The sequence below is a fragment of the Myxine glutinosa genome, chromosome 12 (genome assembly GCF_964187855.1).
Source record: "Myxine glutinosa chromosome 12, kmMyxGlut1.1, whole genome shotgun sequence".
Lineage (NCBI taxonomy): Eukaryota > Metazoa > Chordata > Myxini > Myxiniformes > Myxinidae > Myxine > Myxine glutinosa.
This window is the reverse complement of record NC_136272.1, coordinates 105,149,131-105,175,193: the sequence shown is the minus strand read 5'-3', so window position 1 is coordinate 105,175,193 and position 26,063 is coordinate 105,149,131. Positions and strand designations below refer to the sequence as shown.

Below are 26,063 nucleotides of genomic sequence, written 5' to 3'. Positions count from 1 at the left end.
ACCGGCGTACATCTCGTCAGACCGCGGACCACAGTTCACCTCCGAGCTGTGGGGCACGGTCGCCCGCAACCTGGGGGTCAAGCTCCACCGTACTACGGCCTACCACCCCCAAGCAAACGGGTTGTGCGAGCGATTCCACCGCTCCATGAAGGCCGCGCTCATGGCCGGCCTTCAAGACGGCAGTTGGGCCGACCGGCTGCCGTGGGTCCTTTTGGGCCTCCGCACGGCCCCCAAGGAGGACCTCCAGGCATCCACCGCCGAGCTTGTCTACGGCCAGGCGCTACGCGTCCCGGGCGAATTCGTGCCCGACGCTACCAGTCCCTGGTCCGCAGCTCACCAGCGCTCGGACCTCCAGGAGGCCGCCCGACGGTTTGCCCCCGTGCCAACATCCCACCACGGTGACCCCCAGTCCTACGTCCCCCCAGCACTTTGCACAGCGGAGTATGTTTTTGTGCGTCACGACGCACATCGGGGGCCACTCCGGCCACCGTACGACGGGCCCTTCCGGGTCCTGCGACGGGACGACAAGTCGTTCGTCATCGACATCGGCGGCAGGTCGGACTGGATTGCGGTGGACCGCCTCAAGCCGGCGCACGCCGCACGTGGACGTCGACCAACCACCACGGGTGGCCCTTCCGCCGCGGCGAGGCCGCCCCCCGTCCACGGTGCCCCCCACTCGATCGCCCACCACCACACCGGACGCCCCCCCCACGACCCACCAGGGGTCGCTTCGGCCGGGTCATCAGGACCCCCCTCAAATTGACCCTGCCGGTGCATCGATTCTGGGGGGACGTGTGTCGCGGCTACCGCTGGGTTTTCACAATCGCCTTGCACCTATCAAGGACGCAGAGCGATCACCATGCCGGGCTTGTCCAGGACGCCCGGGCAGGCCCGCGCTCAACTTGCCAGGCCTCGGTCGGGACGCCCGGGCATGCCCGGGCAGGCTCGCCCTCAACTTGCCAGGCCGCAGCCAGGACGCTCGGCCACGCCCCCTCTCGCCTTTCCTGGGCAAACGCTCCGGGATAATGTGTGTATATATATTGCTGCCCGATAAACGGGCTTTTCAGAGTACCTGAGTGTTTTGTTTGAATAAAGCAACTCGGACGAATTCCAGCTTTTTGTCGCGTCCATTCTTCCGATCGACGTGGGAGCCCGAGCTCCTTCAATACCAAAATATTTTTTAATTTCAACAATTTTCTGGAAGAAATGGCGCATTATTTTGAAAAAAGTGCAAGGGTGCCAATATTTTTGGCCACAACTGTACTTATTACATCAGGTGGTGGTACATCATTTCCGTGATAAATCCTGTCAGAAGTTGTATGTTGTTGGTAGACTTGGCTGATATTTGTGAGGTAGTTGATTTCTTCTGATTCTGGGATGAGGAAGGTGTTGCCTTCTGTTCCTCATCCCAGACAATTGAACTCTTCCATTCATAGTTAAAATCTGCCTATGGGATTTCAAGACAGCAAACTGGGAAACCACATCGTCAAATTCAATCATGCGCATCAGATCCCTTTCAATAGACATGATGGCGAGGCAGTTCAACTTGTCTTGGTCCAAGGTCGTACGCCACACATTCTTCACTACTTTCATTTTTTTAAAGCTACGCTCAGCTTCACAATTCAAAATTCTCAGGGCAATGGTGATATTTGGAAAAGTTGCATCCAAACCCTGTCATTTGATGAACTTAAGTATAACGGACAAAATTGCCCAACCCTGGTGTTGGGCTAGCGGCTAGGGTGCCGGCTTAGGATCCTAGGATCCTGGGTTCGAATCCCGGTCGATCGCTGAATTAACGCCAGGGGGGTTGACTCAGCCCGTCATCCTTCCGAGGTCGGCTAATTGAGTACCAGTTCACTGGTAATTCCCTGTTTGTCGTTAAAGGCGGCAAAAAAAGGGTTGGCGTCAGGAAGGGCATCCGGCCGTAAAACATTGCTTCAAAAGGGGGACCAAAAAACAACAACCACGGTTCCCGAAAAAGGCCAACCCCCGCTTCGCGGGGAAAAATGGCCTCTAAAGGTGGTTTTATATACTTAAGTTCATCAAATGCAAATATGCAAATTTTTGTTCATCAAAACAAAAATGAAAGTATATTATAATGGCTGCCTCCACCAGAAGTGTCGAGGTACACTGCCAGTGAATCACTGAGAGCCGAGGACAAGACTGAGTTTAAGGAATTGGTAAAAACCGACAATGGGGTAGGGGAATTGGGAGGAGGATGAGGAACAAGGGAACTCTCGCGAGATTGGGGAAGACGCGAGAAGTGGGATAGCGAAGTTGTTTTGTGAATGGACCCTTCAGTCTTTCACCACCTTCACCATGCTAATAAGTAATAATTTCAACCGAAGGCGAGGACAGGCTTCACTATTACATTTACCAAATGCATTCATTGCATGCTCAGAGATTGATGTGATGCTGTGATTGATGCTGTGAAGAGGAACAGGTTGAGATGGTTTGGTCATGTGTTGAGGAAGGATGAAAGTGACTGGTTGAGAAGAGTGATGGAAATGAATGTAGAAGGAAGTAGAGGACGGGGAAGACCGAGAAAGACTTGGCTAAAGATGGTGGAAGAAGAAATGCGGGCAAGGGGGTTAACAAGGGGAGATGCAGAAAATAGGGCAAAATGGAGAAGATTGTCATGGGGACCGCAAGGCTGACCCCTGCTCTAGCAGGGAAAATGGCCTTAAAATGCATGTTGTTGTTGTTTGTTGTTGTTGTATTGCATGCTCAGAGACTGAGTGAGTGTGACTAGAGTGAGTGATAGGTTGATGATGGTGAAAATGATGATTGGAAAGCTCTTGGTGAACGTCATCTCAGGATATGCTCCACAGGTTGGTCGGAGCGATGAAGAGAAGGACAAGTTCTGGTGTGCGATAGAGAAGCTGATGGAAAACGTGAAAGATGAAGTTGTTGTGGTAGGAGGAGACCTAAATGGACATGTGGGAAGGAGTATGGACGGTTTTGAGGGAGTTCATGGGGGTTACGGATATGGTGTGAGAAATGGAGAAGGTGAAAGGATTTTGGAGGAGCTGATTTGTTGATTTGTAATACTCAGTTCCAGAAAGAGGATAATAAGCTTGTTACCTACACGTCAGGTGGGTCGACGACAACCGTTGACTACCTCATGGTGCATAGGCGAGATAGGGGGCACCTCCTGGACACAAAGGTGATCCCGGGGGAGGAGGCTGTTTCACAGCACCACTTGGTTGTCTGCGACATAAGGGTGAAAGGTGCGAGGAGAGCTCGGCGGGTGAAGTACCAACCGAGAATGAAGGTGTGGAGGTTGAGAGAGGTGACAGTAAGGGAGGCATTAAAAGAGAGGCTGAGTAGGGTAGAGGATGATGTGGTTGAGCTTGAAAGTGGTTGGATGTCAATGAAAGATAGTCTGTTCGGAGCCATGGTGAGGTATGTGGATGGACAAAAGGACCACCGAGGCACTCGGAAACACGGTGGTGGGCTGATGAAGTTGGAAAGAGGATTGATGAGAAGAGGAAGCAGTTCAAGGAGTGGCAGAAGGCGAAGGGTACGGGAGCAGAAAAAGCAGAGCATGAAAGTTATAAGGCAGCCAAGAAGGCTGCAAAGAAAGAGGTAGCAAAGGCGCAGGAGGCATGTCGGAAAATGTTCGGAGAACGCTTGGATTCGGAAGAGGGTCAGAGAGCGGTATTCAGGATTGCAAAGCAGATAGCGAAAGAGAGGTGTAATGTGATGGGGGTGAGTTGCTTGAAGGATGAAGTGGGACAAATCGTTGTGGACCCAGATGGAATTAAAGGAAGATGGAAAAGATATATGGAAATGCTGTTGAATACAGAGAATGAATGGGATGGACATTTTTTAGTGGACAGGTTGTGTGTGGACAGGTTGTGTGTGTGACAAAGACTAAATGATTCTATTTTGGTGAAAACTAATTCTTCACCATTGAGAGATAAAGCCAAACAATGATATATACCATGATATCTCAAAAAGTTATGGATGGATTTGGACGAAACTTGGTGGACAGGTTGAGTGTGTGACAAGGACGAATCGATTTTGGTGAAAATCCAAATCTGGAAACGATTTAAAAAAAAGTGATTCTTCATCATTGAGAGATGGGGCCAAAAACAATATATAGCATGATATTTCAAAAAGGTTGTGGAAGATTTATGACAAAATTAGGTGGATAGGTTGGTTCGGTGACAATAACAAGCCGATTCGATTTTGGTTCAGGTCCGGATCCAGATCCGGCCTATCATTGGGATACAAAACGTAAACTGTTCAGCCTGGATATCTGGGATATCTGGTGCGCTCTAATGTCGCCGTTTTAGTTTAGTATGCAGTCGGTGGCTGCTGGCTGTGTCACTGCTCGTGCCTCCTCGAGGTAACGGCAGGAAGTTAAGATTGTCTCGGGTACCGAGGGTAGCTTGCCTATGCTTCGTAAAGTACACCGCTGGATCTTCAATGTTCATCTGGGGGACGGAACACTCACCCTGCCTGCGAGACATCAGGACGACAGTTTAAGGCTAGGCTGAGATTCAAACCCAGGTTAGACGGCTCAGAGGCAAGTGTGAATACCTCTAGGCCATCCTGCCAGCCCAGTAACACTTGTATTGTAGCGACCCATGGGTCCCCCAAGCGAGACCAGCAGCAGAATCTCCTTGCTCCAGCCGGTGACGTCACCGGCGGACAACCTCGGCGCCGGGGTGGCTGGTCACGTGACCACCAAAGGGTTATAATCCTTTGCACCTGTCGGTCACGTGACCACCGAAACACGCCTCGCCCGAGAGGCGTGGCTTTCGGTTTCGGTTATGCTTTCTGGTTTGGATATATATGCAGCCCGATAAACGGGCTTTTCAGAGTTCTCGAGTTTAGTGTGCTGGATGTTGCTGTTACAATAAACCATCTTCGAACCCTACGAATGGCCTCGTTCTCTCGCCTTCCGCGACTCCTAAACTGGTGACCTCCGACTGCCCCCGAACGGATTCGGGGGCTGCAAACGAACACGGCAAGCGCGCCCTAGCCAGGGAAGCCACCTAAGCTGGTGACGCCGGCTTCTCCCGCACGGCTTCGGGCGCAGTTTTCGAACGCGGTTTTGAAATGCCGGAGTTTCGGAAACGACGACGGCCATGACTATGAGGTTCGCGCACCGCGCTCGGCTCCTCCTCTACGACCGGAGGGGCGAGCCTATTCCAAGACCCTCCAAAGGCATGGCTGCTTCGTCACCTTCGCGCACACTGACGTTGGCGGAACAGCTGTTTCGTCACCTTCGCGCGCGCTGACGTTAGCGGCACGGCCGCTTCGTCACCCTCGCGCAACTACAACTACAACCGCAACTACTTCTCCGACCCTGCATCCTCGGGAGGCCCGTGAGGAACCTCGGCAGCCTCCCCCGAGGCCTTGACCAGCCCCTCGGTTGGCTCACCCGCTTTTCGCGTGCACCGCTCGAGCCTTCTCGGCACTGCACCCGTGACCTGCAACCTCGGGAGGCCCGCGATGAACCTCGGCAGCCTCCCCCGAGGACTTGCCCGGCCCCTCGGCCGCCCCCCATCCACTTCACCCCCCATCCGACCACCCGCCACCACACCGGACCCCCCTCAGGTTGACCTTCCTGGATCAAGTCCATTCTGGGGGGGCGTGTGTAGCGACCCATGGGTCCCCCAAGCGAGACCAGCATCAGAATCTCCTTGCTCCAGCCGGTGACGTCACCGGCGGACAACCTCGGCGCCGGGGTGGCTGGTCACGTGACCACCAAAGCGTGCCGCGCGTGCGGTTATAATCCTTTGCACCTGTCGGTCACGTGACCACCGAAACACGCCTCGCCTGAGAGGCGTGGCTTTCGGTTTCGGTTATGCTTTCTGGTTTGGATATATATGCAGCCCGATAAATGGGCTTTTCAGAGTTCTCGAGTTTAGTGTGCTGGATCTTGCTGTTACAATAAACCATCTTCGAACCCTACGAATGGCCTCGTTCTCTCGCCTTCCGCGACTCCTAAAGTATGAAGATATATATGCATGTGGGAAGGGTTGTAGATTTGTAGTGTGGGTTGGTTTCATTGTGTTCTGTATTATATTTGCTGTGGAAATGAGATGGAAAAAAATGCAAATGTGGTGATGGCAATCCGTAAAAGGATTGTGGTGTTGTATCTTGGTGTCAATCCTACCTTGTTTGGTAACCCGACGTGTTTTTTCACATATATTTGTTTCTGATCTGTATAACATATCGTATACTCACGCAAGTTGGAAGAAAAGCATGTATGTTAGCAAAGTAAAAATAATTATTGGCCTCGCACATGCATTTGCAAACATTTTATATGGATTACCAAGTTCCACAGTAAAGTCCAGATATCATTAATCAGAAACAACCACTGCACACTGAATTCCAATAGATTATACAATTCCAATTTTAAGGAATTATCTCACTGCTCTTTGCTTTAAGTGTGTTTTTCTGCTCACTGTGATGTTTACAACTGCATCAATGCCACCATCTTTAATCACTGCCTCAGTACCGCCATCTTTATTTACTGTCATAGTGCTGCCATATTTAACCAATACCTCATTGGCGCCATCTTTAATCACTGCCTGAGTGTTGCCATCTTTAATCATTGTCTCAGTGCCGCCATCCTTAATCACTACTTTAGATCTGCCATATTTAATCACTGTTTCAGTTGCACAATCATTAATCAATGCCTCAGTGCAACTACCTGTCAAAACTTGGCAAAATAGAAGGGAAATAAATTAATGTTTCAGCATTTGCACACTATGGTTATATTCTAATCAACGATCCCATGGCGTATTTGATGAAGGGTAGGCGATCTACCAAGGGCACCTTGAACATATTACAAATACCTGCCAAGATCAGAAACAGTCAAATGTCAGGCATAGCAAGGTAAAACTGGAAAAACTTGTGCCAAAAGCATTCCTTAGCTGACCCCACAAGAAGGTGGTAAGAATTGTGGCAAGGAAGTACAGTAAACCCTTGTTTTATGCGGGGTGGGGAGTATGGGGGAGGTTAACGCAGTTTTGTTTTCCTTTACACATATAATTTTCTGCATACCATTCTGTTTTTACATGGTTCCGGTCTCGTTTTTACGTGGTATTTTTCCACCGGTGTGGCTCTTCTTCCTCCAACATGGTGACAACATATGCACACAGTGCTGATGCGGATGATAATGGAGACAAGCAGTGCATACAGTACAGCACTGTAGTGTACAGTACCTATCTCTCTCTGTGCTGCACTCCTTGGAATTGTTATATAGCTTTGTTTTCGATTATTATTTGTGAACTTTAACCATGGCTCCCGAGGAAAACTGTTGCTAGTGGTAAACCAAGTGCAAAAAAGTCGAGGAAGGTGATGGCTTTGATACAAAAGTCACCACTTCTTCTTCTTCATCATCATCATCATCACCATCAGCAGCATCATCATCATCATCATCATCATACAGACCAGGAAGTTTTTCTTTTGTGAAAAAGTGTTGTTTGTTACTCAAAATAAAACAGTGACCACAAAGAAAACGAGCTTGGTGAGCAATATTTTAACAAGCTTGGTGAGCAATTATGGGGTTTTTAACGCCGCGCAATTACGTAAACTGCCCCAGTACATGATGTATGTGTTCATATGCGAGAGAACTGAACTTAGAACATTCTCCGGTTTTTCCCATAGGCCCTTTGGTCTTATTTTACGCGGATTTGTTTTACGCAGGGTTTTCCAGGAACGGAACCCTCGCGTAAAACAAGGGTCTACTGTAGTATTAATAGTCATAGTCGTAGTATAAGTAAGTAAGTAAGGTAAGGTCTCGATTGGAGTCGGAGGCGATCCGAAGGCTTCTCTTTCCTTGGCTTCCAACACTTGCATAAGGGGGTGCTCCACTGCTATCTCCAGAGCAACAGTTATTGATTTCTTACCCCCAGTGAGCTCATACTTATTTTCCTGATCTCTAAAAGGATGACAGCTTGCTGAGTCGACCCGTCTGATGTTATGTTGGCACGGCTCTGGTTTGAGCTCAGGGCGTGGCTGTGGTTTAAGCCAACCGTCTTGACCGTTAAGCCAACACCAGACATGTAATAGTAGTAGCTGCATTTAAGATACTAGGGCATGCCCGTACTATATCTATATCTAAAATTATATCCCCCCCCCCTCTATTTACATGAAATGGTTTGGTCCAAAGCGAACGGCTTGCGAGTACGGTGACAATCCCCCCCCCCCTCTATTTACATGAAATGGTTTGGTCCAAAGCGAACGGCTTGCGGAGTTTGGTAAAGAAATCGCCATAGCGTGCACAAACGCGCAGGAAAGCGAAAGAATCGCAAATTAGTTTTAATTAGTTTTAAAACATAGTTTAACGCCAACATAGTTTGCCAACGTGAAATAAATGAATACGCTCTCAAATGTGCCGTCCGAGGCAGAGTCTGTTCGGCACGTTCGGCACACGTGATAGCTCGCTGCTCTCTGATTGGTTGAATCGTTTTTTGGACATAGCTCGGTAACTACTTGTCCGATTAATATGAAACCTTGAAAAGGCACATCCTCGGGTCCCCAGCAATATACCTGGCAAGTTTAAAGTATATCGGACCCGTGGTTGTCGAGAAACAGCGGTCACAGACAAACATACATACATACATACATACATACATACATACATACATACATACACAGAGATTACTGGAATTATAGATAGATGTATGTACAAACTCTTTCATAGGTCTTAGACATTGCAGCCAAAGCAAAACAAACGAAAAGCTTGGCACATTTCTCAAATTTCATTTTGAGGATAAATGCAAGTAGCTTACAACAATTACACATATTTGCTCTGTTTAAGTGAACAATGATAAACAAACATTCAGATTCCACGGCTCAAACCTTGAATGAGATCTCGTACTGCTCTCCACCCCAAATTTCCAGGCCTGGATCGTAGCCCCCAAGTCGAAAAAACCAGTCCTTGTCCACAGCAAACAATCCACCTGCCATAACTGGAGACCTGATCAGAAGCAACAAAGTTGGACGATTATATTGTCTATCCTCCTTGCTTTCCTTGTCAATGAAAGAATGAGACCTTGTCTTAACACTCAATCTTTGCCTTTGGAAAAAAAAATTTCATGTAATAATTCCCATCTCTCTGCCCCTTCTCTGCTCACCTTCTCACCTCTGTATTTACATTTCCCCACCCTCTTTATGTACATGTATTACTCTTTTCTCCAACCGTTATCCCACAATTGCCTTTCCCACCTCCATGCATCTCCCACTCACTCAAAAGGCTCGCTGGGATCTGGGCGATAAATTTCTGGAGGAAGGGGAATGCGCTTGTAGTACATCTCCCAGTCAAAGGCACCTCTCATTGCATCGCCAGCCTGTGCCTCATAGCCAAAGTGGTCATGCCCGATGACGTCTATCATGGGACAAGCGATTGTACGAGGGTCCTTGGCTATACGATCTGTAAGGGAAAATAAAGGATGAATTAATGGTTAAAACGTGTGCGGAAAAGAAAGAATCGGTTCACCGGACTCTTTCCAGAGAATTAGTTCTAGCAAAAGCAGTTTCTAGGCAGGAAATATACCAGGTGGTGTGCCAATGCCTTCCCAGCGGTAGTCAGAGCACAAATTTGTAATTCCGCCAGGGTACTAGCACACAGTGGCCTGGGAGAGAAAATTAAATGCAGGAGAGAATTGGAAGTTTGAAGTAAAGGGAAGAGAAAGCATCATGCTATGCAAAGTTGATAATGGATAAATTACAGGTGAAAGACCAAGCCACAGCATCTGGAAGATAAGGCAAGTTGAGAATCAAAGTTTAATTTGTGTTTAGAAAAGCAATTACCACAATGAGCAGTGCAAACAAGCTGGTAGGTAAAGGAAGAGGCAGGACGATACAAACAATAATAATCAAACTTGATGTTTAGTTTGTACCCAGGAGAGGAGGCAGCCAGTTGACGTTTGCCTCACAGTGAGAGTCGAGAAACGTGAGCACCTGTCCCCTTGCCACCCGTGCTCCGAGCAGTCGCGTGCGGATGAGACCTTCGCGCCGCGCTGCACGCACGACACGAACTTTCGGCAGGTGTGTCAAGTACTGGTCCAACTTCTCCTTCACGTGTGCTGACAAGACAGGGACACGGGAGAAGAAATACACCATCATTATTGACTGCAAAGTAATTGTGGTCGCGGTACAAGGTTGCAAGATTTGTTGCCATTCATTAAAACTGTTTCCAATTTGGTTACCTCGATAATGGGTTTAAGGCAATCCAATGCTGGTAAATAGAGGTCTTACATGTAATAATTCCCATCTCTCTTTGATCCCTGGTGATCCCTGGTGTTGGGCTAGCGGCTAGGGTGCCAGCTTAGGATCCTAAGGATCCTGGGTTCGAATCCCGGTCGATCGCTGAATTAACACCAGGGGGGTTGATCTCAGCCTGTCATCCTTCCGAGATCGGTTAATTGAGTACCAGTTCACTGGTAATTCCCTGTTTGTCGTTAAAGGCGGCAAAAAGGGTTGGCGTCAGGAAGGGCATCCGGCCGTAAAACATTGCTTCAAATAGGGGACCGAAAAACAACAACAACCACGGTTCCCGAAAAAGGCCAACCCCCGCTTTGCGGGGAAAAATGGCCTCTAAAGGTGTTTTTTTTTTCTTTTCTCTTTGATAGAACAAGCAAGAGCATGAATGAAGACAGGACATGGGGAGGAGAAATAATGGGGAAAAGATTCCTAAAGAGACTTCATTGGAATTAATTTGGATGTTTTACACCAGTTGCTACACTTGATGAAGATCTTGTCCTTGGCTTCATGGGTTTATATAAACCGAGGACACAAAAAATGAGACGCGAATGATGAGAAGAAATGCAAGGGAATGCAATACGTTCGTAAAACGTGAAGAATGGCACCAACGTGCGGATATTCAACCGATCCAGAATCATAAACAGAATTCACCACGTCATACTTTCAATAAATCCTCTTACTTAGTATTTAGCTATGTGCTTTCTCCATGGAGACTGCAACACCATTTTAAAAGGCTTGGTATACTTTTCCACACTCGTCCATCCCAATCGGCAAATAAAGGTTGTTCCAATTGGAAACAAATCCTAAATTTAAACGAAGCCCTGCCCTTTGTGATATGTACCATTGTAATCCACAGTGCAAGCAAAGGGCATGTTTACACCACAGACACCTGAATAGCCTATGGCACCAGGTAGACAGAGCTGTGAAGTTACATGTACATCCACTTTGAAGACGCTATGGCAGACGATTTGGAGAAGAACAAAGCAAAGTAATCCAAGGAGAAGCAAAGGAACGGCGCGATCGCCACAAGCTGCGGTACACATGAATGAATGAATATGAATGATCGTTTTAAGGCCATTTCTTCCCCGCTAGAGCAGGGGTTGGCCTTGCGGGCCCCATGACAATCATGGTTCCGTGTTTGAGGCAATGTTTTTATGGCCGGATGCCCTTCCTGACGCCAACCCTTAGTCGCCTCTTACGATGCGCAGGGATACGGTGTACCTATTCTAAACCGGGGTACACACCGGGATCATTCATCCCAACAAGCTGGTACTCAATTTGCCGACCTCGGAAGGATGACAGGCTGAGTCAACCCCCCTGGTGTTAATTCAGCGATCGACCGGGATTCGAACCCAGGTTCCTTGGATCCCAAGCCGGCACCCTAACCGCTAAGCCAACACCTGTGGTACACATGGTTCAACCGTTTTCCTTTACATGGTGCAGAATGAGAGTACGTGATACCACCATGTAGGAGTACGTGTATTATTTGAGATTTTTTTTAACGGCTGTATCATACAAAGGGAAATCAGACTCGCAAGAACCGCAAGAACCAAGAACCTGTCCCAGTGCCACTGGTTGTTGAGGTGTGGAGTAAATAGGTCAAACCTGAACACGGTCAACAAAAGTTACAAATACGATTTAACTGCAAATTAAGCAGTCGTAAACCATCAAAATCAAGGCAATTACACACACCATGCAGGCAACTTGCAACCCGGGCCTGCTCGTTTAAGTGCTAGCGGAATAATGTTCATACAGAATCATAGCCATGCACACAAATGAGGGGAAATGAGAGAGAGTCTCTGCTCCTTGATGAGTGAGGTGACAGAGGACTAAAAGGCAATAAACTGATGGCGGGACAGCAGGGCAAGAGTTTGATATGACAAACAAGAGCATGAACGAACAGGAAGAGAGAGAGAAAGAGAGAGAAAGAGATAGAAAGAGAGAGAAAGAGAGAGAAAGAGATAGAAAGAGAGAGAAAGAGAGAGAAAGAGATAGAAAAGAGAGAGAAAAGAGAGAGAAAGAGATAGAAAGAGAGAGAAAGAGATAGAAAGAGAGAGAAAGAGATAGATAGAAAGAGATAGAAAGAGAGAGAAAGAGAGAGAAAGAGAGAGAAAGAGAGAGAAAGAGAGAAAGAGAAAAGAGAGAGAAAGAGATAGTAAGAGATAGAAAGAGAGAGAAAGAGAAAAGAGAGAAGAGAGACAGAGACAGAGAGAGAGAGAGAGAGAGAGAGAGAGAGAGAGAGAGAGAGAGAGAGAGAGAGAGAGAGAGAGAGAGAGAGAGGATGAGGAAACACAGTAACCTGCAAGTTAGAAGGTTGGGTTTGGTAGGGTTAATTGGGGTAGAAAAGATCACGGGTAGCGATGGAGGATCACATGAGATGCTGGTGATTCACCTTCTTGAATCCCAGGAGGGATTGTCACTGAGCAGTCTCTGAACCACATTTACAAAGACCGTGAGAAAAGCAGAATAAAAGAGTGAGTTGGGTGTTAGGCGTATAATTTGGGAGTTGATCCAGCAGGGATTGATATAATCGGAGAGAAAGCAAGAGAAAGCTAAGACGAAAAAAGTGGAGGAAAGAAAAGAAGATTCCGAGGCCTGTCTTACAGAATCCTAAAATTGATTAATGCACCATTTAAATGGCGTGAATTGGATGCTTTTCAGTCACTCACAGCACAAATATAGTAAACCAATTGACTGAACGTTTGTGCTTTGTTTTGCTAATCTGCGTCCGGCACACATTTTTGAAGAGTGGAAGAAAAAAGAAAATCACAAAGACGAGCCATTCACAGCCGTTCACAGCCGGATGCACATAAGGCCGGAATTGTGGACAGGATGAGACGGTACATCAATTTCTTCCTCGTTCAATAGCCTCTGAGACCCGGACTGTGATGGACCAGCTGGTAGTGCAGCTGTTCTGTCGGCAGCATAATTTGGTGTTTAGAGATATACTCCAGCTCCGCTCCGCTCAGGCATACTCGCCACACACCCCCTCACCGCCTACTTTAGCACTCATCCTCCATGACCGCTCCATCTCCATCACTTGTTCCCTCTTCTTCTTTAGTCTCTCGCTCTTATTGAAATGTAATGGATCACAATCAAGTCCGAAATAAAATAAATAATAAAATCACATGGACAATTTGAATATCCACAGAGTCTGTTGCAGTTCATCACTTTCGTGTTCTTATCTAAACACTTGCTTAATTATGTCATAATCTCAGGTTCAAATTCCATGTTCTATAAAGCTTAGATAACTTACACTATATTGTGACTTTTCGCATGTTTACTGGTTCGAGAAACCATGATAAATGGAAAATAATAGTTAATATCATACTGTTTAAAGGGGAATCCAAATGCAATTTTTTTTTCTTCTGAAAACCATTCAAAATCATTAATCACGGTCTAATTTGAAGGTTAGTTTTTTTTTTTTTGCCAATCAGAAAGTGTTGAAGATCGAGTGTCGATTTTCGATTTCAGCAGTGACGTCACACCATGTTCTCACATTGATCCGAATAGCAGATTTACAAAGACAAACGGTGCATGTCGAGCTCGGATTCCAATACTCATTCCTCCATCATTAGCAACTCTGAAGGTTCTCAGTATGTTGAAACTGATCCGTGGGATTTTGAAGAAGCTAATGATTACTACTACTACTGGGATTATTTTATGACTGGGATTATTCTACTAGGGATGAAGAACTACTGGGATTCTTCTGTTGCATTATTTGTCCATTGTGTTCCTAATGTCATTGTCCTTTCGGTTATATTATAAAGAAGTAACATATTGAGCCTTAAACACACAAGACAAAAATCTGCTGCAACATAAAAGCATTCAAGTTGTTAATCCTTCTTGATGAGACAAAGTCAAGCTAGTCTCCTAAAATAACTAAATTCACCACTCTGAAGCAAGGCCAGATGGGAGTTTTTAAAAATTAATTTTTCCTTTACCAAGGCAGGGCTTTGAATTCATCCCTATATAAGAAAGGACAGATGTATAATCAAAAATAAATGAATTACTCAAATGCCAAAGTGATGTGTGTGTACAGGGCCTTCAGAAAGTATTTACACCCCATAACTTCTTTCACATTTTGTTGTTACAGTCTGAATTTAAAATGGATTGAATTGAGATTTTTTTTTTTCACTCATCTACACATATTACCCCATAATGTCAAAGTAGAATATTTTTTTTTGGAAATTTTTGCAAAATAATTAAAAATGAAATACAGAAATATCTGATTTACAAAAGTATTCAACCCCTGAGTCAATACTTGGAAGAAGCGCCTTAGGCAGCAATTACAGCTCCGAGTCTTCTTGGGTATGTCTGTGTCAGCTTTGCAGATCTAGATTTAGGGAGTTTCCCTCATTATTTCTTGCAGATTTGCGCAAGCTCTATCAAGTTGGATGAGGAGCGTCGGTGAACAGAGATGTTCAAGTTTATCCACAGATTCTCTCAATGGGATTAAAGTCTGGGCTTTAGCTGGGCCACTCGAGGACTTTCATGTTCTTGTTCTGAAGCCATTCCATTGTTGCTTTGGCTGTATGCTTTAAGTCATTGTCCTGTTGGAAGGTAAATCTTTGCCCCAGTCTAAGGTCTTTGCACTTTGAAGCAGGTTATCCTCAAGGATTTGCCTGTATTTGGCTCCATTCATTGTTCCCTCCATGCTAACAAGTCTCCCAGTCCCTGCTGATGAAAAGCATCCCCATAGCATGATGTTGCCACCACCATTAGACTGCCAGGTGTTCCAATTTTTCATTTCATTTCGTGACCTGAAAATCGGGTGGGCATCAAATTGGCATGATAATATAGAAAAAATTAAGAAATAATGTTCATGACTTTTCACAAGTCAGATTCTGGTACGTTAGTCTGTAATATAATGTTGAAATTTATAATTTTATTTCCAAAATCTCCGTTTAGCCTCGAACGCATTTCGATGTATTGACCAATGAGGATCGCGCTTATTCGCGCTACGAACGATGTCTGGGCGTCCGGCTGCGAGTAAACAAAATGGCGGCCTCCAGTAGCAGCGACGGTGACGAGTGTGGGAGCGAGAAACGCTGTTATTTGTGCATTTCTCCGGCCAAAAGATCAAGTTTAATACCTTTTAGTGATAGAACATGGCCGCGATATTTGCAATTTGTTCTTATGTGGCAGAATTTAGAAGGTGATCAAGCTGAAATTGCGAGAAATTTCGTGAAGAACCACGCTGACGAATTCGGCGAATGTGGCAACAGTATGGTAACAATACCTGCTATAGCTATACCGCATGGTGCAGCGTTTCATCAAGTGTGTTATTCACGATTTACCGATAAACGAGTGAGCAGGGTGCAAAGCAGCATGAAAAAGAGAGAAGAAAATGCAGCCAATACTGGTAGGTTGAATAACTTGAATAATAAATCATGACAATGCTTCAAAACTTAGTTTGATTTTTTTTTTTGTGAGGTATATGTAAAATGATTTTGTGTGTAGTCTTGAACGATTTTGAATTGAAGGAACTGTCCAATATATATGCAAGGAGGTAGGGCCGAGGTGAAACAAATAAATTTTTAAAAGGAAGTCTGAGGAAGGGGGGGGGGGGGGGAATCTAGTCGGGCTAACCATGACGAGGTCTAGACATTTTTAACTCACATAATTTTAATTGTTTTCTTTTATGTGTATTTATTGCAGCTTCAACATGCAATGACATCAACGTCAACATTGACAAGGTGCATAAAGGCCCACAACCAGTCAAGAAACGTGCTCTACGCTCCAGCTTAGGCAAGCCCAAATGTTCAGCCAGATCCCAATATGTGTTGCCTAATATATGCATCCTTTGTCAGAAAGAGAGAACAATCAATACAGGCAAAAGGGGACGAAGAAAAGAGCCTCTAACAAGGTGCTCAACAATTGAGGCACCAAGACTGCAGCAAGCTGCTAAAGACAACAACAATACAAACCTGCTGCTTCAAATTCAAGACCGCGATTGTGTTGCGATAGAGGTAAAATACCATGGTCGCTGCTACAAGGAGTATACCCGGTATTTAGGCAAACTAGCAACAACACCTAATGCAGAGCAACAAGGAGACTCCAACTACTCAGAAGCATACACATTATTTTGTGCAACAGTCAAGGATCTTATAATAGACAACAAGGAAATCTACAGACTGAAACGACTTAATGACATGTTCATGAAACAAATCAAAGCAACACACGGAATAGAATCAAACTACAAAAGTGGCTTTCTCAAGACAAGACTGATGAAAACATTTCCACAACTATGCTTTCTAACCCCGTATATGCGCTGCCAAGGACACCTTGTGTATGTTAATGACATCTCCACTGAAGTGCTGGTTGAAGAAAAGAAAGTGTTGCAAGAAACCATGCATGGTTCAGGTGATGACACAACAGAGACAGAACAAACATCCGACTCTGAACCAACCCCACCAAAGCAACCTGGGTATACTGAGAATAACCTTAGAGAACACTACTTCACTGCACTACAATTGAGAAATGCAATAGATGAGATCAAGCCAAATATGCCATGGCCCCCAACCTCTGAGCACCTGACAACAAATGCCGCAGAAGCAATTGTACCTGCCTGTCTCTATAACTTTATTGCATGGATGGTGGGAGTGTCAGACGAACCTGATTCTGATGAGTTTGTAAAGATATAATCTACAATACATAGAAGAATTCTCACAATTTCACAGGACATCATATACCTCCAATCAAAGGGAAGGAAACAGATGCCCAAACATTTGTCACTTGCAATGACAGTACGTCATCTCTCAGGTTCAGCCCAATTAATCAGCCTACTGAACGGGTTTGGTTACTGCGTCTCAAACTCTGTCGTCTTAAATCATGACACTGCACTGGCTAACCAAGAACTACATCGTGGACAGGATGCTCTTCCATCAATCATTCAGGCGGGCAAGCATGTCACACTCGTATGGGACAATAATGACTTCGGGGAGGAGACATTGTCTGGGCGCGGAACAACGCACAATACCAATGGGATTATAATACAGCGACCAAGTCAATCCCATGAAGTAGTACAACCAGCACCAGTCACTACAGTTAAGAGGACGTGGGAGAGATCGATGCAGCCACCTGCAGTGAACCTTGCCACATATTATGGAGGGAAAAAAGAAGGACCCGCTCCATTCGCAACCAGCGTTCCATTGGATCGAGCAACGTACTTCCCATTACTCCAGCACCCTAAGACGATAGACCTAGCATACCACATCACCAACTACAACATTGACGGGACTCTGCCATCTTGGACAGGATTCAACCAACTACTGTCTTGTGTTGAAGTTCCACCAAAGAGCGTGATAGGGTATCTCCCTGTCATTGATGCCACTCCGACTGAAATGAATACGGTACTAACAATACTGCAGAGAAGTGTTCAGATCGCCGACAAGTTACAGTTGGAAGCAGTCGTCATTGTCGTTGACCAAGCCATCTATTGCAAGGCACAGCTCATTAGATGGAAGAATGCACAGTTCATGAAGAGACTGGTAATTCGACTTGGGGCATTCCACACTGCAATGTCCTTTCTTGGCTGTATTGGAAAGAGATTTCGAGATGGTGGTCTCCAAGACATCCTGGTTGAGTCAGAGATTGTTGCAGTGGGGTCTGTGAATGGAGTGTTCAGCGGCAAGCATTACAACAGGGCAGTTCGAGCCCATAAGCTGATGTCAGACGCGATGCAGCAGATGCTCCTGGATGCATATTTTGAATCTATTCCAGAACATGAGGCGGGTAGAGTGAAGGAACTTTTGTCAAACTTAGCTGAAGCTTTCCCACATCCAAACTACCATGTCATTCTCAACAGCGACAAGTTAAAAGACTTCAAAACCTCCTTTGACAAATTCTTAGAAGCAAGTGACACCAAACCAACATTTCGCTTCTGGAGTTCATACATTGAGACGGTGGAGCTTCTCTTGCTATTCATTAGAGGGACACGAGAAGCCAACTGGGATGTTCACCTCGCCAGCATACGATGTATGCTTCCATGGATATTTGCCTATGATCACATTAATTATAGCAGATACCTTCCAGTATACTGGCTGGAAATGTCAGATGTTCAGCAGACCCATCCCGCCATTCATCAGAAATTTATGGAGGGTGAATTCGCTACCCAGAGAAGCGACAAAACTTTTGCCCAAATCGCCTGCGACCAGACCATTGAGCAGACAGCAAACAGGGATTCCAAGACCAAGGGGGGCATGACCGGTTTCACTACCAGCAAGGGGGACAGTTAACCGATGGATTTGGTCACACCACGTGAGGGGGTCAATTGCACGGGAATGCGAGGTTATGGCAGGGAAGTCCAGATATGAAGAGCACAGCTCAACACGCTCCGATCTACTACAAAGTCGCATGCTACGTGACAAAGCTGATGTTGACAAAATAATCGAGATGACAAACAGCATGATTAACCATTTGAATATGATGGAGAGGACTTGGTTCATGTTACATCTGGTGTGGTGGCTACGAGAGAAGTTCAGGAAGATCTAAACACAGCATATGAAAGAGGAGAAACAGAGTTCACCACCCTATGTAAAGAACGACTTCAGACGGAGACAGTCGACCTGTTTGGCTCAATGAAGAAACTGAAACTTAAGACATTCACCAACATGTCTAAGGCTGTGAAAAAGAAAATTCGTGGAAAGGATGTGTCTTTGAAGGCTGACAAAAATCTCTTAGCAAGGCTTGTTGTCATCGGGCAGTTCCGGAAAATTGATCTTCAAGAGTTAATGTCCTATTCTCTTGGCCCACTACCTCTTCCTTTGGCAAGTGTGCAAGGCTGCCTCGTCAAGACCAACAAAGCCAACCTACTTCATGCACTTGAAAGTCAGGCAGAGAAACCTGTGGTTGATATTCCAGTAGGAGGCATGTATGTAATGGATGGTATGGCAATGATACAGAAATTGAATATCAACAAACTCACCGGGGAAAGGACATTTCTCAATCTGGCCCACAAAATACTGAAGCGCCTTGTCAAGGGAGCAGAGGGCAACAAGTCCAGTGAGATCCATTTCGTAACCGATACTTATCGAAAGGTATCGATTAAGAACGCCGAGCGAGAGAAGAGAGCAGCCAGAGGGTCTCAAGTGATGCGAATATATGGCCAGTCCCTTCCTCAACAATGGAAGAAGTTCCTCTCCAACGGTGACAACAAGGAGTCGCTAATCGAATACTTGTTTGAGACGTGGAGTAAGGTCAAGACAGCATACCTCAGAGGAATTACAGTGTTCTTGGCACATGGAACCAAATGCCATATCTTCACAGGAAGCAGCACTCCAGATCAGGTAGTTGAAGTGAAAGAAGAGCCATCACTAAATTCGACGCATGAAGAGGCGGACACACGGATGTTCCTCCATGCCGCGCATGCAGCACACACAAGCAATGACGTCATCATCGTTAGTCCGGATACAGATGTGTTCATAATCGGCATAGCCTTAGTACCCCAAATCTCTGCACATCTATATTTCCACACAGGAAAGGGAGTCAACCTTAGGACAATTGACTTGAAAGCAATCTACGATAGCATTGGGGATGATGTCAGCCAAGCTTTGATAGGCCTACACTGTTTTACTGGCTGTGATAGTGTAAGCGCCTTCTATGGCAAAGGCAAAAAGAAGGCCTTAAACATCATACTAAAGAATCCAGAGCTGTGCGGTGCCTTGAAGGACCTTGGAGAACGGTTTGACATACATCCAGACATGATGGAAGCACTGGAGACATTTGTCTGCAAGTTATATGGACAGCACAATATCACTACTGTGAATGAGGCCAGGTACAACATGTTTCGTCTTGCTAGAACGTCTGAGATCACAATGCCTCCCAACCAAGATGCCCTGAGACAGCACATCAATGAGCCAATTACCAAGCTGGTAAGTTAATTGGTTGTTTCTTTGAATATTGAACGTCACCTGTAATTTATGTTTGGACAGGAGTACTAGTATATGGTGCAGCATGTGTTAATGAAGATGATTATTTGGAAAGTTTATTGAATTGAAAACAAAATATTGAATGTCACAACAATGCTTTGTAAATGTTCAAAATTAACAGGTCTATTTGAAAGAGTAATGGAAGTAACTATCTGTACAGTTGAGTGGTTAAGATAACATGACATGTAGATGATCCAGAGATTTTTTTGCTCCACACTCAGTCAGAGCAGGATGTTTTGGATTTCGCATGTTTCTCTACACAGAATTTCCCAATAATATGATTGTACTGTTATTAGTGTTAATGATATACCTCTGATGTTGTTTTGGAAATATGTATATCTCCATTCTTAATGTTATTGATCACTTCAATATTTCAGGAATTTACAAGAGGAGCCTGCAGCCCATCCCTGACATTCCCGACCCTGATGGCTATGGATGGATGATGGAAGAGGAACTTGCCATAGACTGGATGACACTTCCACCTGCACCAGACAGCGTGATGGAGCTTGCTAACTGCACTGGAAGCTGCAAGAAGACACGATGCAGCAACGAAACTACATGCACTTGCCTACAGAATAACATTCCGTGCACAGATTTGTGCAAGTGCGGCAGGAACGACTGCTCAAACATAACTGGCCATGTTGACTTTGATGATAAGAATGATGATAAAGACTCCAGATCTGAAGATGAGGAAGACTCTGATGCTGAAGAGGATGAAATAACTGCACTATTTGTATGATGTTTTGGACAAGTTTCAACATGACCAAGCCGAAGAGACAAATTGTGGCTATAGTTCAGCCCATCTCGAGTTTATCATGACGTCAATGCGCACTGGTTCGATTGTACGCTGCGTAATTGTCTTTGATGGGTTAAAATATCACCCCTTACACACTTATTGGACCTATTAACAGTTTCAAAATAGCATTGGTAAACCACCATGGATCGTAGTAGCAACACCAATCACAAATATTGTACAAAAATTTAAAATTATGCAGGTTTTAAGGTCCAAAAACATGACTTTCTGATAAATGCATCAACAGCATGTTATTGTACCAAGTCGTTAAAACAACATTTTTACTACTTTTGGGGGTCTGAATTAATAAATATTGCTGCCAAGACCAATGTGAACATGACATCATATAGTTTGTGTTGTTTTTTTTACTGTGTAAATGGGTATTTCAAATGTAACATACAATTGGTGTATACTGGTGTTTTGGGGCAGCGGTTCTCGGTAACGTACCACGATATCGCTTATGAAAAAAAACAAGATGTTTTGGAGGTCATAAGGCTTCATCCCACACCCATCTTGCCAAATCCCTAGGTTCAGGTCATGAAATCAAAAAAAATAATAGATATCCACCCTATGGCCCTGTGTCTACATGCTTCATGGTAGGGATGGTGTTAATTGGGTGATGTGCTGTGCTTGGTTTCCACCAGACACAGCGCTTTGCATTCAGGCCAAAGAGTTACATTTTTGTCAAATCAGACCATGGAATATTTTGCCTCATGCCCTCAGGAGTCTTTCAGGTGTTTTTTTTTGGAAACACCAGGCATGCTGTCATGTGCCTTTTTCTCAAAAGTGGCTTCCATTTGGCCACTCTCCCATAAAGTCAAGATTTGTGAAGTGCTGCAGAGTCTGATGTCCTTCTGGTAAGTTCCCCCATCCCATCCCAAAAAAACACTAATTCTGTCAGAGTGGTCATTGGGTTCTTGGTCACCTCCCTGATGAAGGTGCTTCTTACCCGGTTGCTCAGTTTGGTCGGACGGCCAGCTCTAGGAAGAGTCTGGGTAGTTCTATATTAATTCTATTTCCTAATGATGGAGCTCACTGTGTTCTTGGGAATTTTCATCACTCTATAAACTGGTTTATACCCTTCCTCAGATCTATACCTCCTCACAATTCTATCCCGGAGTTATATGGTTTCTGCGCATGCACGCCAAGCATTCTGGAGCGGATTACGTCATTTTGAAAGTTCAGTATTATTTATTTTCAATCTAAACTTTGTCAACATTTACCCACTTAAAATATGCTATTATGCATTGTTCTCCATTTATATAAAAAATAGATTATTCGGTGTGTATTGCTATGTCAGTGTGTATTTTTTAAAGTTTAGAGAAAGTTTGAAAAGCAAACTAATCTTATAAATAATTCAAGTGTTTCTGAGTTTGTTTGTACGTCATTCTTTCAAAGCCGAACCGTAGCACCGAGAGGCCCCAACTTTTTGTGTAGGTACTTCAACATCTGGGCATGGTTATAAGTTACCACACGTTGGCCTTGACATCTGTTTTGATGCCACCAAAGGCCGCTATCAAGTCCATATCGGGATGTGGGGTCAGGCAATGCTGCCACCAGCCCGCAAGCAAAAGGTAAGCACCATGAGGACAATAGTTCCATAGCTTTTCAAGGCCCAACACGTCCTGAAACCACCACCAGGAAAAGCTCACCCAGCCGGGTTGCACTAGGAATCTATCCCTCCTCCTTAGTGTCAAATAACTTACGTGTTTTGTTTTGTAATAACAAAAATTTGACTTAGTGTCAAATAACTTCAGAATTAATGGCGTTTGTAGCCTATGATGGATCCAATCGGAGTGCATGTTTAAAATCCCTCAGAAAAAACTTTTTGGAACACAAACAGTCGAAAGCTCACATCAATGTGCAAGGTGCAGCTGAAAAAGCAAACAAACAAGTCTCTTGAAACAAAAGTCCTTTTTGGGGATTCAATTGATTTCTGTCATGTTAAAACCTGATGTAACAGGAGATCTGACAATGACGTCATGGCTGGCACATTTCAGCAGGGCTCCAGTACCTCAAAATTTGGCACTACACCAATTTTTTTGGTCGCTGATCACCATAATGCCAAAGTGGGATTTCTTTTTTTGAAAATTTTACAAAATAATTAAAAATGAAAAGCTGAAATGTCTTGAGATAAGTATTCAACCCCTTTGCTACGGCACTCCAAATTGAGCTCAGGTGCATCCAATTTCCTTTGATAATCCTTTAGATGTCTTTACAACTTGATTGGAGTCTACCTATGGCCATTTCAATTGTTTTGTTTTTTGTTTTTTTTGTGTACAAGATCGAGGCTCGTGAAAGAGCTAACATTAATCACACAAAAAGTCAAACCGACACATAAAACATATAATAAGGGGAGTGGTAGACAAGATGGGGAGAGAGGGAGAAGGACACAAACACAACATTTGAGAGCAGGGACATCAAGAGATCTGTGGGAGGGAAAGGGCTTGGGGGGAGGAGGCATGGGAAGGGGGGAGGGGGGGGAGAGGTATAAAACATATGGACACTGCAAGGACTTCCAGGAAGGAAGTTGGAATTTCAAACAAGTGGATCTGGGGTGAATTAGCGGGGGTAGAAAAGATCAAGGTTTGGGATGGGGGAAGATAAGAGATGGTGGTGAACAGCTGTTTTAAAGACCTGGAGGGAGGAGTGGGATTGAAGGTAGTGGGGGAGTTTGTTCCAGAGGTGGGAGAAAAGAGTCGATTTGCTAGTTTGATTTGCTAGTCGATGATTGGACATGATTAAGAAAGAAGCACAACTTTCTATATGAGGTCCCACAGAAACTCTACTATGAAGTCCAAAGAACTGTCCATATAACTCCGAGATAGAATTGTGAGGAGGTATAGATATGAGGAAGGGTATAAAACAGTTTATAGAGAGATGGAAGTTCCCAAGAACACAGTGAGCTCCATCATTAGGAAATGGATGAATATAGAACTACCCAGACTCTTCCTAGAGCTGGCTGTCTGACCAAACTGAACAACCGGGCAATAAGGACCTTGGTCAGGGAGAAGACCAAGAACCCAATGACCACTCTGACAGAATTAGAGTTTTTTTTGATGAGATGGGGGAACTTGCCAGAATGACAACAGTCTCTGCATCACTTCACAAATCTTGATGTTATGGGAGAGTGGCCAGATGGAAGTCACTTCTGAGAAAAAGGCACATGACAGCATGCCTGGTGTTTCCAAAAAGACACCTGATAGACTGAGGGCGGGCATGAGGCAAAATATTCCGTGGTCTGATTTGACAAAAATTTAATTCTTTGGACTGAATGCAAAGCACTATGTCTGGTGGAAATGAAGAATAGCTCATCACCCATCTAACACCATCCCTACCATGAAGCATGGTAGTGGAAGCATCATGCAATGGGAATGCTTTTCATCAGCAGGGACTGGGAGACTTTTTAGTATCGGGGGAAAAATTAATGGAGCCAAATACAAGCAAATCCTTGAGGATAACCTGCTTAAAAGTGCAAAGACCTTAGACTGCGGCAAAGATTTACCTTCCAACAGGACAATGACTTAAAGCATACAGCCAACGCAACAATGGAATGGCTTCAGAACAATGGAATGGCTAGCAGTCACTACAGCATGGATGGCGATCTTATACACTTGAAGCTCTACATTATTAATAAACAATAAACATGATAAATATACATAATTAAAGAGTACTGGATACAAGCGAGTGGTATCTGTGGATATATTAAAAATAAACACACACACATGGACCGATGGATGCTTCTCCTTTTAGCAATAGATGCAAAAATCGACATTAATTTCCCTTGTGGCTCTGGAACCTCATAGCTCCAACCTGCTTCTGCGTATGCGCGCCAAGCATTTTGGAGTGGATTACGTCATTTTGAAAGTTATGCATTATTCATTTTCAATGGAAGCTTTGTCAACATTTACCCACTTATAATAACTGCCCTCATAGCTCCCACCTCCTCCTCCCTCCACCTCTCCCAACTAATGGTAAATGTCAGCATTTTAAACTTACCCTGCATATTCAAAACCCCCAGATATGTCCTTCCCATCAGTATTCAGAATCATCCAAAGCAGATATGGTGTTTTCCTCAGGGAAGTCTACCTGATATATACAGCTACCACGTAAATATGTCTGACATAAGCTTTGTGTACAGTCAGACCCCGCTATTCGCAGTTCTGTTATTTGCGGGTTCCGAGGATTCGTGGGTGATAAAATGCGACCTGTTTCTCTATTTGCGGAAAAGTGTCCCGCAAATTCGCGTTTTTTTTCCCCCCTATTCGTAGCCTTATTCCACAAATTCGCGGTTTTTCAAGGGCGCAAAAATTTTTTTCCCACGAGCTGTTAGCTTCACATACACTACTGGTCAAAAGTTTTAGAACACCTCAATTTTTCCAGTTTTTATTGAAATTTACACAGTTTAATGTCTCAATGTACTCTGAAATTAAGCATAGAACAAATAAACAATTGGAGATAAAAAATAAATCATAGAATCATTTTGTTTAACAAAATGTAATTTAAATTTTTGACTCAGCAAAGCAGCCCCCTTTTGCAGATATAACCACCGAACACACTCGTGGCATTCTTTCTACAGTGGAAATCAAATATTGTCGGGAAGTTCTTCCCAACACTGTTGCAGAAGTTCCCACAAATGTGTTGCACTTGTAGGTTGCTTTGCTCTCACCCTTCGGTCCAGCTCATCCCAAACCAGCTCGATGGGGTTTAAGTCTGGAGACTGTGCTGGCCATTCCATGATTTGAAGCCCACCGTCTTGTTCTTTTCCTCAAAGGTAGTTTTGACATAGCCTGGAGGTGTGTTTAGGGTCATTATCTTGCTGTAGCATGAACCCATGACCAACTAGGCATATACCAGAGGGTATTCCATGGTGCTGCAAAATGCTGTGGTAGCCCTTTTGGTTCAGAGTGCCAGTCACTCTGTGCAAGTCTCCGACTCTGGATCCAGCAAAAGAGCCCCAGACCATCACGCTTCCTCCTCCATGTTTGACAGTTGGTGTCACAAACTGAGGAACCATCCTTTCGCCTACTCGGCGGCGTACAAAAACCCTGCGTGATGAACTAAAGATTTCAAATTTTGATTCATCGGTCCATAAGACCAGTGGA

General features: G+C 44.8%; 2 protein-coding genes across 6 annotated transcripts in view; one reads left to right on the top strand and one right to left on the bottom strand.

Annotated features, from left to right (window-relative positions):
- Positions 1 to 26,063, bottom strand: part of LOC137437728 (polypeptide N-acetylgalactosaminyltransferase-like 6) — a 288,057-nt gene that overhangs the window by 64,704 nt on the left and 197,290 nt on the right. For all 5 annotated transcript variants that reach the window (XM_078766159.1, XM_078766157.1, XM_078766158.1 and 2 more), the window contains 3 exons: positions 9,870 to 10,055; positions 9,217 to 9,400; positions 8,830 to 8,947 (listed from right to left, as the gene is read on the bottom strand). In XM_078766159.1, the coding sequence (XP_078622285.1) occupies positions 8,830 to 8,947; positions 9,217 to 9,400; positions 9,870 to 10,055 (488 nt within the window). The remainder of the gene's footprint in view (positions 1 to 8,829; positions 8,948 to 9,216; positions 9,401 to 9,869; positions 10,056 to 26,063) is intronic.
- On the top strand, positions 18,659 to 21,298 carry LOC144888380 (uncharacterized). The gene is made up of 2 exons (XM_078766162.1): positions 18,659 to 20,108; positions 20,543 to 21,298. The coding sequence occupies exons 1-2, from the start codon at positions 18,816 to 18,818 to the stop codon at positions 20,606 to 20,608; spliced, it is 1,359 nt and encodes a 452-aa protein (XP_078622288.1). The 5' UTR covers positions 18,659 to 18,815; the 3' UTR covers positions 20,609 to 21,298.

Bases quoted from the DNA above. Each gene is read 5' to 3' on its own strand.
- LOC144888380 (XM_078766162.1), top strand. From the start codon at position 18,816: ATGAAGAAACTGAAACTTAAGACATTCACCAACATGTCTAAGGCTGTG. The intron at 20,109-20,542 runs GTAAGTTAATTG...TCAATATTTCAG, and splicing joins ATGAGCCAATTACCAAGCTG to GAATTTACAAGAGGAGCCTG.